This window comes from Anguilla rostrata, chromosome 2 (genome assembly GCF_018555375.3).
Source record: "Anguilla rostrata isolate EN2019 chromosome 2, ASM1855537v3, whole genome shotgun sequence".
Taxonomy (NCBI): domain Eukaryota; kingdom Metazoa; phylum Chordata; class Actinopteri; order Anguilliformes; family Anguillidae; genus Anguilla; species Anguilla rostrata.
This window is the reverse complement of record NC_057934.1, coordinates 15,053,546-15,065,727: the sequence shown is the minus strand read 5'-3', so window position 1 is coordinate 15,065,727 and position 12,182 is coordinate 15,053,546. Positions and strand designations below refer to the sequence as shown.

Genomic DNA, 12,182 nt, shown 5'->3' with positions numbered 1-12,182 from the left:
AAGCTTTAAAGTTCAGTCACAGAGAAGGAATGGCTTGTTTTGGTCTTCAGAATAAATGTTTTGTGTAGTACATAAAAACACTTCAGAACGGATTTGTCTCTCTCACATCAGAGCGCTGCGTTAGCGGGACGGTCTCTGTCTCACTTTTTCGGCAGCGCATGGATAGTGCCTGCTTTGATATCGCTTCTCATCTCGCTTCATCACCGCCCTGATTTACGAACTTGCTGAGGGGGCAAAAGGCTCTTTCGACTTTGAAGCGCTTTCTGTCAGATAAGCCACAAATTATTTGCACAAAGCGCATTTCGCCGCAGCAAACAAATATCAATGTTCACACTCCTGACCTAGCCAGCAAGTATACACAGTTCGGTGAAAGAGGACAGTTGCCACAGCAGTATCCAATCGCCTATAAAAAAAACCGCAGTGGAAACAAAGCTAGTCTGTAAAATAGCCTGGGTTGTTGCAAATGTAGAACAACTGAAACTTGAATACACCAAGTATACTGAGCCCGTGCCAATCAGCGTCATGAACAGAAGGAAAAAAGAAAGAAAAAAAAGCACACACATCAGAACAAATTGCACAGTGGCTTTTACAGCATCACAATTCGGCAAAAAATCTGTGACAATTTAGCTTGCCTGAAAAAGCTGCAACGTCGGCCTGCAAACTGCTAGAGTACAGAGTAAAGCGCTAAAGCAAGCAGTCAAAATCAAAATGCAGCTGTCGGGCTGGTTTTTATGTTTACGTGAAGAGTTGACAGGTTTTCGGTAATTGGTTGAGAGGAACGTCTGAAAACTTTCGTGCAACGTTCACCTTAAATATCCAATTAATCACACTGCTCACAAGAAGACAAAAAAGTCTCATTTCCAAGCAGAAATTTGAATTGGGATCTCCATATCCCCTCTCAATTTCCCCCGTCAGTCCAGGCATCATTCTGAGCTTCTGGATCGGTGTTCTGCTTACAATATGTGAATCCAGGTGTACATACGTAGAAACAAACTATTTTTTTCAGAAGCAATACTCCCATGCAAAGAGGGTGTATTTTTGGTTAGAACTGCGTACAGTACTCCATTGATAGAATTTATATGTACAATTACAACTGCTGACTGTAACCACAGGATTTCAATGCCTACTGTATATATTGGGAACTGCTGTTCACTGAAAGGTTTCAGAAATTTCAGAAAGAGTGTTTTTGTGCGCCCGAGCGTTAGCCGTGGGCTGTCATATGTTCAGTGGCACCTGCTCGGGCTGCGCTTGATAATTGAAAATTGGTCACATGACACTTTATCCCTGTGCAATGCACAAGAGCCCAAGGACAGCGAGCTTGCTCTCTGACAGACGCCCATTTGTCTCCTGATGCTCCTGGCGAGAGAGTGGGCCGAAGCTAATAGAAAAGCCAGCCGTCGGCTCCGGGTAAACGCTGGCACGCTTGCGTTTATTTTATCGACGCTTCCCGTGTGAAGTTACACATATCGTAGAAGGAATTAGGTCATTCTTTACTTCCGTTCTTCCAGAGATGGCTTTTTTTCCCCCCCCACCCGTTCGCATGCTGAAGTACCGTGACCCGGCAGGCTATTCGCTTGCTTGCGTGGTTGGGCTTGACGTGCAGTGATTCACCTTGGAACACACAAGAGCTAAATGAACTTCAAGGATGAGGCTGTCAGCGAGAGGGGGACAGCGGCTACCGCAATACTAATGTGAACAGCCATGCAGCAGCTAGGGAGTCCTTCAGACAGTATCAGCCAGTGGTCAAAGTGTCACCAACAATTCTCTCTAGCAGCCTATCAAAACACTGTACCTTGGATACTCAATATCCCTCAAATTGTACAGTGTTCCCATCACTAAGGGTTCTGGCATGCCAACTCCTTAAATACTCAGCCATTTAAATAATAATCGTACATCCAAAGATGAACCCAAAATCGAATTCAATGTGGGTAGTCTCTGAGATTAGCAGTCTCTGGTATCATATATTCCGAGGAACCTGTTGTAAAGCATTCTGAAAAGGTTATTACAGCCCATCTTTCACACTTGGAATTTAATCTGTTGACTCATGGCTTTCCCTAATTTTAGAGCCTGAGATCCTCATGACAGGGGACAGGGCAGGAGAGAGAGAGAGGGGGAGGGAGGGTGGGAGAGAGAGAAGGAGGGGGTAGTGTGTGTGTGTGAGAGAGAGAGAGAGAGAGAGAGAGAGAGATGCAAATGGATGTACAGTACCAAAAGACCTGACCACACAGTGGCCATCTTAGGACACACTAAAGAGCACTACACCATACAACTATTTGTAATTCATTCATTTTTATCTAATGAAAGAGTAATTGATAATGTTTATTTCTGAAGTGAATAATCTTACCATTTCAGACTGTGTCACTGGCTTTTATTAGACTGAGACTGACAATCTACAAACTGAAAAAAGTGCACAATCATTTTTTAAAAATACATACATTTTTAAGAGTTTATTCAGAAGTCAGTAGTGAATTTGGAATGGTCAATATTATTGAAGTCCATGGTTACAGCAATCTATTACAAGTCCTATACAGTACTAATACGAACGGAGTTAGTTGTATACACTCCAAAACCCCATTATTAAATAAGATCCGTAGTAAAGGCACTTGCATACCAGTTCTTTACAATCCCTGTCATTTAGAACACTAGAAGCCCTTTTTGGAATATGTTTGCCAGTTAACCTAATGCCGTGTTAATACAAAAAAAAAATGCATCATAAAATTTGCTGTTCAAAAAGGTCATAAAATCATATATACAAACCTCTGTACATACTGGGCACTTGGGGGAAAACACAAGCAGAACATTACGATTCAGTCAAAAGCAATCAACCCCCGTCTCTGTACTGCTCACGAGCTTCTTGGTCAGTGTGTAAAAAAGAGTTGGCAAAAGCTCCTTTCGAACTGCGTCTGCACTGTAGGTTCGGAGCTGTACAGGGAAGACTCAGCAGTTGGAGACCCGATTAATATTCTGTGCTAGAGGAGAGATTCCCTTCGGCAGGCAGCATCAGCGCACCGAAAGAATTAAAAAACAAAAAACAAAAAAAAAAGAACAAGAAATATTTGAGCAGGCCTGAATGAGGTATTCATCTCGTCAAGCTGTGAGTGGGTGGAGGGAGTGGAGGTAAGAATAGCAGAAATAAAATATCACAGCTCTGACTTTTGGGAGAGCGAGGGGGGGAGTGTGGGTTATTCGCATTGTACTCGTCTTTGTTCATTGTACGATTCCCGAATCGATGGACGTCTGCTTCCTCGTTGTCTTCGGTGGGGGCGGGGGAGGGGGTGGAGTCTTGCTGGGCAGTGGGGGTGGCAGATGCTGAAAAACATACACGGACAAAGTGTAAAATACATTTAAAAAATAATTTATGCCAACCCAAACTATTCTACAGTTATTTTCTTGGTAAAAAAAACAAAACAAACCCAGATTCAGCGATAAAGGACAAGCTCAGTTTTCAAAGCTTCCCTTATGATCAAAGGATGGGGTATTTAATCTGACAGGTGCATTGTGGGTACTGTAGTTTCAGAATGAGGCGGGGGCAGACAGTGTGGCTGCAGGGCGGCCGTGTGCTCGTGCGCCCGGTCGCGCACGCACCCTCGCGCTCTCGACTCCCGCCGCGCTGAGACGAGCGGGAAGGCCGGCGGTTGGGCGGAGACCGGAGCGTTTACGATCGGTCAGCGTCAACGCGCCAGGAGAGCTTTTGGGTGCGGGAGGCAGGGCCTGTTCCCACTACATCACTGTCACCGGCCTGCCAGTTATCTGCTCGGCCTCCATTTTACTACCTGCCAGTAAACCGGTGGCAGGGGATAAATAAGATTGGTTAACGGACTGGCCGGGGGAGAGAGGAAGAAAAAAAAAGAGAGAGACAGAAAAAAAAAAGAATTGGCTTGTCTTCTTTCAGAGGCTCATCTGAACATGCTGATTAACACTGGAATAGCCCTGATGTATGTGAGGGGCCATGTAATCATCCCATTAATCACAGCCCCCCCCGCTACCGCTCGTGTTAAAGCCCCATAAATAACGCAGCGCCGGTCCGTTTCGTGTGGCTTCCCCTGGGCGGGCGGGCACGCGCTGTTTGGGGAGTTCTGGCCCCCCTCTCTCTCTCCCCGTCGCGAGGAATTCACGGCGGCGCGTCGGACGACGTCGCGCTCCTCGGCCGCCGTTTCATTAGCGAGGCGGAGAGTCGTTAGGGGAGCTCTCCCCCGCACCTAATTAAATCACGTACCCTTTGATGCGGAGGGGGCGGGGGAGGCGTAGTAGGAGTCGTCAGGTCTTGATTATCCACCAGGTTCCCGTAATCGCCCGTGCTGCACTTTACGGGCAGAGGGGGCGGGGTCTCTCCTTTCTCCTGGCAGCCCATGCCGTTGAGCTCCAGATCTGCCGTACCAACAGAGGGCGCTCTTCAGAACGGTTTCCCCACCCACAAAACAGCACTGCCACTCACAAATAAACTAAAAAGCGACACAACATGCAAACAAGACACAAACAAGCATTTCCATGTCCTAAAAGATTCTGCGACAGTTACACTATGCTTGCTTTCAGCGTTCTAACTGCCTGCTCAGTTTTACTATGGGGCTGAACTGCTCGGAAACTCGAGGCAAAGCTGATGATGAAATTCTGTGTAACGTGTACATGAGGGAGCCTGCAAAGTAAAATGACGGAGATAAAACAAGTGAGGAGGGAAAGGGAACAGGGACGGAAAGAAGAGAGCGGGGAAAAGGGGAGAGGAAGTGAGAACACTGCCGAGGAATTGTGAGACGTATGGGAGCGTGTCACAGCCTTCCTCCACTTGGTTTTCACATCTCCGCTACACACCAGTACAGACAACTGAACTGAATCAGTATGTGGGGAAAAGATAAGGGAAGGGTAGGATGAAAAAGGAAGGATGTGAACCGGTGAGAGGGTCAGAGTGTGTGTCTGTGTGTGTTTGTGCACACATATGCGTGTGTTTCTGCACGAGTGCACGTCCGTTTGCGTGTGCGTGCGTGTTAATGTGTGTGTCGCTGAGGGAAAGTACTCACTGGAGCCTGTGTGCAGGCTGAAGGACAGCTTGACTCGAGGGGTGATGGGAGGGGGCCCCGGTGTGGGCGTGGGGGGCCCCGGGGACACAGAGAGCCGGCGGTCTCCTGTCTGCAGATTGATCACCTGACTCTTTGGTCTTTGGGGCCTGAGGGGGCTGATCTGAAGATCAGAAGAGAAGAATGGTTAAGACATCTGAATAAAGTCAGTGAAGGACCACAGACTGTGCCCGTCTCCCTCCCTTTCTAAGCCCCTCAGTCCTAACAGCATCTATAGCTTGGTACACCTTCAGTCACCATTACTTTACTTGGCCCTTTCTGTTTTGGTGACAGACAACAAATCGAGAATTGAGATGAAGCTCCACTTAAACGCCTCAGAGCACCACATTAGGCAGAACTGTACTACAATGGGTAGATATCTGGGCTTGCAACTCCAAGGTTGTAGGGTTGATTCTCATGTAAGACCCTGCTGTTGAATCGGTTCAATATATATCCAGTTGTATACATGGGTACTACTGTATGTAAAAATAAAAAAAAGCTGCACCTTCCTGATAAAAGCTTCTGATAAATGGCAGTAATGTAAATGTAAATCTGAGACTGCAGGACGAGCTACCATCCTAACAGCTATATATTATTCCAGTAGAAAATATAGTAATGCTGGTGTACATCTACCTGTAGAATATCTCTATGCACACACATTTTTATCAAAGCTGCCCTTCAAATATATGCATGCTTTTATTTTAAATGTTGTATATATGTTTATACACTTATATAGATTTGCAACAAGATTACAAGAGGCAATAATGAACCAGAACATGGATACTGTATCAACATCAGCACAGACAAACATCTATAGCAATTAAAAAATATATATAAAATAAAATGAATGGAAGTTCATGACAAAGATACTACTACTTACAGCACATGGCCTCACCTATATACATGTTTAGGCATCTATATTAATTTGAATCTTTTGGCTGCTAGATATAAAGTTTCTCATAGGGTAAACTATTTTCATTTGTGTGGCCCTTCGGAAGTAGCATTTCTATGTATCACACTGCATTAAGAGGAATGACAGATCAATGAAATTGCTTATACTGGTCCAGGGAGGGCGAGAGGCACACAGCAAAGCTTGAAGTTCTATTTCAGTACAGTGTGTAGCTTTTGCTTAGACTTCAAGGAGACTTCTGCACAGCTTTATCTAGCAATGTTTTTCTACGTTAGCTTTCCTTTCGGTGCTAAGTGAAATTATTTTGACAGACCCTGGTTAAGAGGGAGCACACACACTCAATTAAACTGGCCTTCCTCCCCACTTTTTTGTGAGGAGTCCAGTGACAGAAATATTATTCCTGGAAGCCATTTAGCTGCAAGGCTGCTGCGCGAGATGGTGCCGGTTTGACGAGCCGACTGTCACATTGCTGTCCTGTCCTGAGGGAGGCTATAACTGATTACGAGCAGGCCCGGAAAATCATCGCGGGAGAGTGCGGCATTAATATGAGCAAACAGAACACCGGATACCCACCTACTCCCAAAAAACTACTTTGAGAAGCGAAGGCGGGAGCCCGTAGCTCAGCGCCTGTGTTAGTTTTACTGTTGCATGTTCAAAAGAACAAACAGCGCTTCCTTACACAGGGGTGTGGAATGGGTATCTTGAGAACAGCAAACAAAATGCGACACAGAAGCTGCCAGGCTTTATACCTTACCGCAAGCTTCTTTTTTTTCCTTACTTCTCAAAGTTGAAGTAGGACTACACTTTCAAACCAATAAACTAGTTCTGTAACTATAACAAAAGCATGCATTTGCATTTCTTCTCTTCCATCTCCACGGTATCAGAAGTGAGCTTCTCCAGGTTTCCCTGTGATGTAACAGCACGATTTGCCCGAGGGACTGGCTCTTCACCCCCAGGGAGGGGCTGAAAGGGGGAGTGGGGAGCCTGGTATCTCACTGTAGGCCTGGGGTCCATACTCTGATCTTTATCTTAATTTCTTTACAAATATCCTGAATTCCTGTGGGGGAGGCCTTGGACACACTGCTGTGGAGATTAAGAAAATAAAAAATCCCTGCCTGAGGAAAGAGAACTTGGATCAAAGGGGAGGATCCAAGATGGAGGAGTGTGAAAACAGAGGCTAACCAGGTTTCTTAACCAGACTGCATAGCAGTAACCAGGATGGTGTACTCTCCTATTAGCAATACATACTGTAGTAGCCAAGATGGTGGAAGCTCAGGTCTGTGGTACTTTATAATCACAACTTTTATTTCACAGTAAAATATTCAGTGTTAAATGAACTCTTACATCATATGGACACATATGTACTCTGTTAGAGTTGACACTGGAGATTTTATTGTGTAGTCTTACATACTGTAATGCAACTAAGATGCTAGAGTCTTACCAGAGCTACTATACAGTAACCAAGGTTGCAGTGATTCCTGCCAGACTTATTGTAAAGCAAGCAAAATGGTGGAATCAGGAGAAATAATGTAAGGTTCCCAACATTCCACATTAGGAACTCTATGGTAAACTTTACAGGAACCCTAGATAAAACTCTGCACTCTCCACTCTGCTAACTTCGCAGGGCAACCAAGAAGGAGCAAAAAACTAGCCGCGCTTTCCCCTCACCGTCTCTGACAGAATCACAGCCTCCGCGGGCTGCGGAGGGATCTCGGCGGCCTTCAGCTCCTTGTCGAAAATCTCTTGGTGCTTGCTGTTCCTCTTCTCCTTCTTCCTCTCCTTCTTCTCTCGCTCCGGCTCCTCGCGGTCCAGCTTGTCCTGAGACTTGCAGTGCAGCTTCTTTGGCAGGAGGGGCTCCAGGGCAAAGCTTGGGAGAGCGAGAAAGAAAAGGGTTTATCAATATTTGATCAATGATTTATCGAAATCTAACGTACATTCTAAAGTCTAAAACACATTTTTGTTTTTACTTCTGTTGAAATCTATTGGTATTCATGTGCAAAGCTGTCAAAAACCGTTAAAAAGCCACATGTCAAGCTTATATCTGCTTAAAACAGATGGTTAGTGCGGCCACCGTTAAATCAAATAAATTATTTCAGTGGTTATAAAGGTACTGCCCTTGAATTTCACAGGCTTTTTATTTGCTGCTTTTATCAATGTGAGCAATGACAGGTCTTAAAAGGCACTCTTCTAGATGGGTTTTAATAACGTCCATATTTGGGGATTTAAAAGCAATGCTATCCATTCCATTTTGGGAATGAAACGCGCAGCCGACAGGCGATCCAGAGCTCCCTGCATTTATGCGGAGCTCTATTAGAGCACATTAGCGTGGTCGCCCCTGAAAGGGCTGGCTTCGGCTCCATCGACCGGCGTGTAAAAGGCACCAGACGCAGCTCTCTCTTTCTCTCCCTGCCTGTCTCGTGTCACCGTTTCTTCCACCGGCGCCTGTGCAGCGAGCGCCGCGGCTGAGGAGCAGCCGCTCCTGTGACGGACTCACCTGCGAGGCACTGGCCTTTTCTCGACTGCTAACCTGCAGGCACGTCGTGTGCAGGAGCTTATTCAGGGGTAACGCGAGGAAAGCCGAACACGCTTTAGCCCACTGGTGGTACGAAGCCCATACTGGGCTCATTCCAATGGCTTATTTTATTCGTCCTCGTCTCCTCGGTCCTCACCTGACATCGGAAATCGATTGAGGTCGGCCATCTTTAAGTACATTCCAACCCGTTAAAAGCTCCTTAAAGGAGCGAGGAGCTAGGAGGCGGCCCAAGGATGTTTGAGCAAGGAAACACGAGTGGATCCTTCGCGGATGTATGTTATTTCGGAACGTGTGACATATAAATGATCGACCTGTAGGTCCACCTATCCCCAACTGCCCCGTCTGTAACCGACATAGCTTCAAACTGACACTTGCCTAACACACGTTACCTCAATTCCTCCATCCTCGCGTCCTCCGTTGGGTGGAGTGAAGGAAGCGAGGAAAGGATGCAAGGAGGTAAAATAAGCCATTGGAAAGAGCACATACTGCAGACTTGCTGTTCTAGACTCCAGGTCATAACTGGGTATGACCCACAGATACTATTTTTTCGACTGTGAGAAGGGCCACAAGTTTGTCTCTTGTTTTCTCGCATGTACTTTAATACTCCGTCAACAAGCGGTTGCTAGTCTTTTTGTCAAACCGCATGTCAAACAATTATCCAGACTGTACCAGTCCTGCCACCTACGTTGATAAAGTAATTATCACCAATTAAGCACAGATGATGATTGACAGCCATGTTTACAAGCGACAGTCACATGTTAAATTCAGTCTGATTGTTTTGTCCAGCTGAGGGCATGCGGCAGTATTTTAAATATTGTACAGGGGATGTTAGTTTTTTTTTTTTTTTCTTGAGCAATGGGAAATATATACCCTTGTCCAATAAATGCTTGTTAATGGTTAAATAAATAGCATTAATAACAATAAAATAGTTTGTTTCATTAAATAAAAATTCAACATACTAAACCCATGATTAAATTTGATCATGGTCAGAGGTCTCTTCTGTCATTGATTGACAATGCTTGGTGAAAACACGTACATGTAAAAAGATACACCTTTCTGCAACATTTGGTCACAAATTACAAGTATCATTAGTTTTTTTAAAAGTGGAAAGTGGAAATATTTCTTCCTATGTACTGTGCATTTACGCATTGAAACTGCAGTGCAACTAAGCATCCTTCAGCAAGAAATTTGTAATTGGCCAGCTTAGGCACTTCTCACTGAAACTAAAAGTGAGATTAGCGGGAGGGCTGTCTGCAAACTTGTTTAGGATAAAACTTCCTGATAGCCTTAAAGGGGTTTTTAGATATGATTTCACTTTTAATAGGTTTCTTCCAAAAAAATGTTCTCTCGGGTTTCTTTTTCCAAATGCATTTTGACTTATTTCCTGAAAAATTAAAACAAGCTTCATGCAATAATTAGACTAGACATGAAAATCAAAACACTGAAAATTATTCATTTGAACAGGCCTAGGTGAAACCACACTTTTGAGACAGCGTAGCTCAAGAAAAACTTATTGGTGCTGAAATGTGTCATGAATTTGTATCCGTGGGCCCCTGGAGAGGTTTATTGGATTCGGCAGTGGCTACGCTGGCCTGCTGGTCAAGCGTAGTCCTCCGCCAGAGAACGCAACCTTGGTGAGGGTTGGTGCAGACGTGTCGTAGGCGCCTACCCGTCGGAGCCCGGTCTGGAGGGCGAGTTGTCGGAGGAGATGGAGGTGACGGAGGCCACGGAGAGGGGTCTCTGGGAGGAGGGCATGGTGAAGGAGCGCACCATGGAGCGAGGACGAATACCCCGCCTCTCATCAATGCCTGGCTGCTGACACACAGACACACACAAGGCGTTCAGACAACAGTGCCACCTACAGTCCGGAGGTCACATCAACAACCCCAGTACAGAGCACTGCTTCTGGTATCCTGCTACAGCAGGCAGATCTTAAACAGTAACAAAAATAAATATCATTACTTACTCAGATCAAGCTATCATGCACACAAACTAAGTTTGAATTTGCATTACATTAACCTGGACCTTACACACTACAAACCAAATTAAATGTGCTGGAAAATATTCTCTCCATATTAAACCATCTCCGTAAAACAGATTGGCTCACATTAGGGCAACAAAATAAAGCAGTTTATTTACCATCCAGAGATATTATCATCATCTCTTTACAAATAAAATATGTACATATAATGATTAAATTCTAAAGGCAGGCACTGCTAATCTTTCCCGCCACCAGCCTGCAACACCACCCCGCTGGCACAGATCAAGCAGCGTGCCAAGCTGTCCCGCAGGTACGGAAGACAGGTTGTACTACCCTCCGCTTGGTGGTCGCACGCGGCCTCTTCCAGCTGTCCTCCGGATTAAATGGCAGAACGCATTCACCGCATGCTACTCCGCGCAAGCTGGAAAGCAGTGCTACGTGGCCGCCTTGATTTATCGCAAGTAAAATTCCCCTCACTGGGCAATCGATAGCTAGTGCCCCAGGTCCCTATCCCGTGCTGGCAGTCACTGGACGGCCGTTAGAAGGGCTTTCTGCCCTCTGATTCAGCCTTGGAAGTCTTAAACAGTAATGAACACGTCACTGTGGACTATAGGATTGACACATAAGGAGCAGGAAGGTGGACAGAATCTGCTGTTCAGGCGTGCTGGATGGCAGGCTGGAGGCAATTAAAAACACACTACAAACCTATAGCTTTCAGTTTATGTACCTGTATACATATTACACGAGTATTGTATCTTATCGGACCTGCGTTTTGTAGTTGTCCCAATGACCTTCGGTATGCACTACATCGACTGTACATCACTTTGGATAAAAGGATCTGCCAAATAAATGTAATGTAATGCAATGTAACACAGATAGGAGGCAGAAGGACGACTGATTGATTGCTGAAAGGCTGATGACACAAAACTCACTGCACGTCAGTCCGTGGAAAATGAGCATTGAGCGTGCAGAAAAAATGCCTCCGCGTCTTTCCACCACCGAGTGTTTTCCACATCGGTTGGAAAAGGTCAAAATCCTTGCTCTGTGGCAATTAAGGAGCCTTCACCTCAGGCGAGGATATCGGGAAAGGGCACCTGAGCCCACAGGAGGTAGCTCATCCCAACAGCAGCTAGAAGAGCCGTCCTGAACGGCCTCGTCCACCGCATACAGCGGCTGAGCTAAGCAGAAAAAAATAAACCGATAAAACAGGGAAAATCAATAACGTTTGAGTGGGAAATGATTTTTAAAAAAACTAATCGCAGGAGGAAAAAAGCAAACAGCTCAACAGCCAAAAAAAAGAAAATTATATCAATTACAAAATGTTTTTTAATCCCCCTCTCGAAATAATGGTAACAACAAGCCTGAATGTTAATTTACCATTATAATGAAAAAATAAAAGACAGAAAAACACCACGTTCTGTCAAATCGTTTTCTTCTTCTTCTGCGGATCAATGATGTGTAATAATTCATTTTGTCGAAAGAATCAGGAATATTGATATTATCAATTCTGGTTTCCGATCTTTATTGAACTGAGAGCCACTCTGGTAACCTGGAAGCAATTCCGTTCTGTCCTTTCCAAGAGACCCATCTCACCACAGACTCTCAAGTAGCTAGACCCAGTCTAATATCCAATAGCGATGGTTTGTATTCTGTAAACTGAGTGAATTCAAATTGCAGAGAAAATAACACCAAAATAGCCAGGAATATTAT

The 12,182-nt window shown here is 45.0% G+C and overlaps 1 protein-coding gene across 4 annotated transcripts in view; it reads right to left on the bottom strand.

Moving 5' to 3' along the window:
- Positions 1 to 2,346: 2,346 nt before the first annotated feature.
- The window catches only part of dock1 (dedicator of cytokinesis 1), a 236,223-nt gene continuing 226,387 nt past the window's right edge, over positions 2,347 to 12,182 (bottom strand). For 2 of the 4 annotated variants that reach the window (XM_064320731.1, XM_064320733.1), the window contains exons 48-52: positions 10,161 to 10,306; positions 7,627 to 7,825; positions 5,013 to 5,172; positions 4,217 to 4,368; positions 2,347 to 3,309 (exon numbers count right to left, since the gene is read on the bottom strand). In XM_064320731.1, the coding sequence (XP_064176801.1) occupies positions 3,208 to 3,309; positions 4,217 to 4,368; positions 5,013 to 5,172; positions 7,627 to 7,825; positions 10,161 to 10,306 (759 nt within the window). In that variant the 3' untranslated portion in view covers positions 2,347 to 3,207. The remainder of the gene's footprint in view (positions 3,310 to 4,216; positions 4,369 to 5,012; positions 5,173 to 7,626; positions 7,826 to 10,160; positions 10,307 to 12,182) is intronic. The other 2 variants (XM_064320732.1, XM_064320734.1) reach the window with 1 other exon arrangement.